This window comes from Cornus florida, unplaced genomic scaffold (genome assembly GCF_030987335.1).
Source record: "Cornus florida cultivar Cherokee Brave unplaced genomic scaffold, ASM3098733v1 CherokeeBrave_3.0.0_Hap2_Chr05, whole genome shotgun sequence".
Lineage (NCBI taxonomy): Eukaryota > Viridiplantae > Streptophyta > Magnoliopsida > Cornales > Cornaceae > Cornus > Cornus florida.
In genome coordinates, this window is record NW_026775575.1 from 113,998,001 (window position 1) to 114,004,000 (window position 6,000).

General features: G+C 34.2%; 1 protein-coding gene across 1 annotated transcript; it reads left to right on the top strand.

Moving 5' to 3' along the window:
* The first annotated feature begins 3,493 nt into the window (after positions 1 to 3,493).
* Positions 3,494 to 6,000, top strand: LOC132310494 (uncharacterized). Its single transcript, XM_059808665.1, has 2 exons — positions 3,494 to 4,031; positions 4,730 to 6,000. The coding sequence occupies exons 1-2, from the start codon at positions 3,605 to 3,607 to the stop codon at positions 5,191 to 5,193; spliced, it is 891 nt and encodes a 296-aa protein (XP_059664648.1). The 5' UTR covers positions 3,494 to 3,604; the 3' UTR covers positions 5,194 to 6,000.

Below are 6,000 nucleotides of genomic sequence, written 5' to 3' on the forward strand. Positions count from 1 at the left end.
TGGTATGTCAATTACTGTCATCTAGATTTAGATCCACAATTTATTTGCCTTATATGTGACATGGTGCGTGAATGTACTCATATGTCGTACTTCCTTTCTCCTCCTTTAAAATGTAATTTGTACTTGTAATGAGAAAAAACCCTAATTCACCCTCACCTCAAGATTCTATTACTCCGCAAGGAGATGGAGCTTTCTAAACCCTTTGCATCGAAAGGGGAAACTTCGGTTTTCGATGAATCATCATTGTAGTTGGCAACAACTTTTGATGGTCACTCAGTTTAAGATCTAATTCTATCAACTTCCCTTTTCCTCAACTTGAATTATCTCTCTTCTAATAACTCTTCTCAGGAGAGGAGAGCGATCTATTTAGCTTTAACCTCTGTAGACTCGATCCTAATTTGTTGGTGGTGGACTTTGCTCAGGAATTTGTTGCTTTTGAAACTCTTGTTGGTTCATAGGATTAGTTGCACTAAAAATCATCTCATATAATACTAGCTAATTAAGATTTTTAAGCACAGGGGACCACACAAGGAAAAGATGTTTCTAGATTTTTTTTATTATTTACTTTTTTTCCAATCGAATAGATGAATACACAATTTTTCTTACTAATTGATGTGGTTATCATTGAATTTAACACTCCCCAAAGGGAATGGAGACTCTGATTTGGAGTTTGGACACTAGTTATTTTATTAATTTATTTATTTCTATCTTAACAAGAAAAAACTCTCAACCTTCTCAAACAATGATCTGTCCTCTCTTATCAGGAGTATCATTGTTCTTAATTTTAAATAATTTGATAATATGGGTTTTTATATGCCAGATTGGTTCTGTATAGACCAAGAACTCCTATAAATGCATCTCAAAATCTCAAAAACCAAAATTTAGCATACACGCCAAGATAGTTATATCTCTCAATAATGGGATTCAAATCCGATAATTATATCACCACATATTCCAAAATTTAGTATACAACACAAGATACTAATCCAAGAGTAATGAAACTCAAATTCGAGTTGTCCAAGTGATGCAAGTTTTATTAAGCTTTTTGTTGACATGTAATAATTTTTTAGAGTTCTTTTTTATGACCATCCCGAGGACAATAATTTAATGAACTCAACTAGAGAAGTAATAAAAATTACAGAATGACCTTGGAGTTGGTGGTCCCTTTCAATAAAGAGTATTGCGGATTTGTAGCTTTGATTATGTATCAATTGTACAACAAAGAATATTTAGTTATTTTAATTTATCTTATTGTTTGGTCAGAAAATCAAATACAACTTTTGAAATTTATTTGAGTTTCTCTACTTTACTTTTTCTTACGGAGTATTTCATTACTAAAAATCATAACTCGATTAATTTGCAAATGACAAACATTATGTCGTATGCATGGTGTCTCGTGTTGAAGAAAAATAAAAATAAAAATTGTTGGATTAAAAAAAGAAAAAAAAGGAGAAAGAAATGGACTAACTAATTAGCCATTAATTATGATTATTAGTTTTTTCCTCATGTTTGGGCGCTTTTAGACTTGTTTTTCTTTTGGGGTTGTATTTGGCTAAATAATCCATCTTTGTAATTATTTTCTGATTAATGTCAGTTGCTTAAAATTTCGAGAGAGAGAGAGAAAAAAAAAAAAAAAAAAAAAAAAAAATGTCAGTGTTGACCATCGGAAGATTCCGGCTCTACTAGACAAAAGACAAAGGGGAGCTTGACCGTCACGTGCCAGCAAGTGCACTGCATGGGTCTTCTCTCCGTTTCCATCCACGTCATTGTAAAGCAAGCATTTGAAAATTTTAAAAAATAGAAAAATAAATCATAAAATATTATCGACTTAAATATTTATTTTATGCATATGACTTATTCAAACTCAATTTATTATAGGACTTAAAATAAAATGAGTCAAGCTTGAATTTATTCGGGTTCCACTAGTTCATTTGTAAACTTAACTCAAGATCGAAAAGAGTTTAAGAAGTCAAGTCGTGGCTTGACTAGGGTTTAACTAGTTTAAAAGCAAAAATCACAACGTGTCAATTTTGGATTGTTCATAAATGTATACAATTACATGAGCATGTGAACATTAACATGTTTATACATTCATGAACTTAAAAGTTTGTGTTTATCAACATATTCATGAACTTATATATTCCTTATATGAGTTTACGTTCATGAACATATATAAGTCTACACAAACATATGTTCATGATCTCACACGAGTTAAGCTCAATGGTGTTTATGATCGGCTTGTTTAGCCTATAAATCAAGTTCAAGGTTACTTAACGAACGAGCTCAACTTTGACTTGGCTCATTTAATAATAAAATTTATTCAAAGTCAATTTAAACTTGTGTTCACGATCAGGGACAGACCTTCTATATATTCAGTGGGGGGCAATTGCCCCCGTGAACCTATTCACGATCGTTTTAATTGGCTAGCTCATAATTGTATACGAGCTTAAGAAAGCCTACATTCATTAACATGTTTATAAACTTGCATTCATGAATTATATACAATTTTATATTTATGAATATGTTCATGAATCTGCTCGAGTCTATATAAGCTTACATTCACGAACATATACGAGTCTATATGAGCTTACATTCACGAACATGTACAAGTCTGTACAAACTTACATGAGTCTAGCTCAACACTCTTCAGAATCTACTCGTTTACTAAACTAGTCTAGAAATCGAATTTAAACTTGCATTGTTTCGTTCGCACAGCAATTTAGCTAAAACTCTAGTTAATAAAACATATCTAAGAATGAATTATGGACTCAAAAAATGTGCGCTTAAATTATATATATGTATAATTTATGAGAGTAATTTATTTTATGTATTCAAAATTTGTCTTACAGCTTTGTGTACCAAATTTAAAAATTACTACTCCTTTCGTCCCTAATTAGTAGTCTATTTTTCTCTTTTTATATATCCCAAATTAGTTGTCCTTTTTGAAAAGTCAAAATATCTTTTCATTATATTTCCATTATTATCTTTTATCTTGTTAAAAAAATTTCAAACTTTGTAACTATATATATTTAAATTAAAAAGGATAATTTAGTAATTTTAAAAGCGGACAATACATTAATTACATGTCGCCTTAAAAACTTCAATTTCTAAATATGGACTTCAATGTGGGACGGAGGTAGTATTAAATTAAAATTTTCTGATTAAAAAAAAAAAAAAAAACCTAATTGAAGGGACGCATTTTAACAATTCTATCCTTATCCTTTTATGATTTTATCTAATCAGTGACACGACAAATGCATTTCTACAGTTCCGATGGAATCAAGCGGTGGGCCCACTCGGGTCCCGGACTCAAGTCGTGACAGCATCATATCGGCCTCAGTTTGTCGTCTTCTCTGTTTTGTTTTGTATTTTATATTTTTATAATAAATAAAAGGAGGAAATGACGCGTGGCCAATCCTTTACTCACGCTTGTCTGCATATTAGACAACCATCAATTTGTTCAGCACACTGATTGAGCCAAAACCATCAGATAAAATTACACCTATAATTCTATAAATTATACTCCGTAATATAAATTTTTATATATATAGAGAGAGAACATACATAGAGAGAAACTCTGCTAGTTTGAATTTTCCTATCAAGGATGGCCAAGGTGTTTCCGGTGAGATTAAAGGGAATATGGGGCGTTTTCGACGGCGTGGCTCGCGTTCGGCTGTGCGAGAACAGCGGAAGCGAGCACTCGGCGGCGGAGAGCTTGTCGGCGGACCTCTCCGAGCTAGTGGACTCGTTCTTGGAGAGAGAGAGAGACGAGAGGGTTGAAGAGGTGGAGAGGATGGAGAAGAAGACATTAGAGGAAGAGAGAGGTGGTTCCGAGTGGAAGAGCAATTCGGAGACCAAGGAAATATTGATGGGTTTGATCAGCGGTGGCGGCGCAGGGGACGGAGATGGCTGTGTCCAGCAGAGGATTCGGACGGAGACGGAGATTGCGTGGCGGAGCGTGGGGAGTGGTTCGTCGGAGGGATTTAAGCGTCGAGTTATGAGCTTGTTGCGCCAAAGAGGTCTGGATGCAGGTATAAATTATGTACTCCATGTAGATAAATATTCTATGAAAAATTATATTTCATAAATCTAAAATAAGATTATATATATATCTATGTGTATGCATGTAGACTAGTAATGATATGAATGCATTGTCAAAAGAATTTAATGATGTCATTTAAACTCATGATCTTATCACAAAGACGACGGTGGATTGAAATTAGACTCATCAAATTAAGTAGTAGTTAGTAACTTAGTACATGGTACCTATCAAATTTTTTTTTTTTTTTTTTTTTTTTTATGATTTTATATTCACCCTTAAATAAAAAGTCAAATGTTTTTTTTTTTTTTACAACAACGAAGGACTCATTGCTGAAGGCCAACTAATTGTGAAACGAAAAGAAACTCGGTGGGTAGCTTAGACTTCGCATAGTTTGACACTCCAAAACAGTTATTTATAACTCAAAAATTAAAAAATTATTTTAAAAAAATTGTAAAAGACATTTCTTTAATAACAGAACTATTTTTTAAGAGTTTTGAGAAAATAATTCTTAAAAATTCTTACTAATTAAGAATCTGTTTGGTTTGAACTTTGAAACAGTTGTCAATAATTCAAAAAATAAAAAATAAATTGTTCCCAAATTATCTTAAAACATATATATATATATATATATATATAATTGACTTAATGGAACACAAACGTTAACATATCCCAAAACCCTAATTTCAGGTCTCTGCAAGTCTAGGTGGGAGAAAACCTCTCTGCACCCCGCCGGCGAATATGAATACATAGACATCATCAATGGAAGTGCTACAGGAGATCGCTACATTGTCGAGTTATCAACCATTTCCGAATTCACAATTGCTCGGCCAACCAATCACTACGAATCACTACTGGAGGCCATCCCTCGAGTTCTTGTTTGCAAAGAAGAGGAGCTTAAACGTGTGGTGAGGCTGATGTGTGCAGCCATGAGAGAGTCCTTGACGCAGAGAGACATGCACGTGCCACCATGGAGGAGAAACGGCTACATGATGGCCAAATGGTTCGGCTCGTACAAACGGACGCCAGCGACCACAATTCTCGGAAATGGTTTTTCTCCGGTGCTCCACCGCCGTTGTAAAGGTGAGGTGATGAAGCAACCTGGTCTGCATGTTGGGAAGTTGAGTGCAACTATTAGTGGTATGCATTTGTAATTATGTCGGTTTTTGAGTGTTAATTATTGTAATAAATTTGTGAATTAGATTATAGGTTCCTAAATTATAGATCCCACGGAGATACCCATGTATAACTAGGGTAAAGTACACTAACAGTAGGGTCTTAAAATATGTAAAAAGTCAACATTACCTTCACTATTTTATTAATTTTAATTATAAAATATCAAAATAATTAATAACCAAATTACCCTCCTGATCTGAGCACCCCATCTAACTCAAGAATAACAGTCGCCACCGAAGCCTTCCTTGCAGAGACCAAAAAAAAAAAAAAAAAAATTCTCACTACAAGCCATCTATCACCTACAGCTACCAAAAATTACCCTCCTTTGCAAAACCCAGATCAAAACAAATCCAGAAAACCCGATATCTTCCATACCCAAATTCATCACCTCACTGGTAGCAATCTTTGCAGAAAAATTAACCTTGAACGTACCCGCCGCCGTCGCAGTATCACTCAATTCTATTAGGGTTCCGTCGGGACGGGAGGAGTCGATGACGCCGACGGTGGAGGAGAGGCGACTCGCTGTCGTTGCTGCCGCTCGTCGCCGCCCTGTGTGTGTATATTTATATGTGTTGATTAACAGAGTTGGAGAGACAAAGATGCAATATGAGAAAGATGCATAATTGATGTATATTGAATTATGTTTGGAGCATATACAAAGAGCCTATTTATAGGCTATTGTGCAACAGCTATACAATTGTGATTAAGATATAATCACGTTAAGAATCACGACAAGAATCAGTATACAACGGTTATAATAAGATAAACAGAATCTTTATATTAAC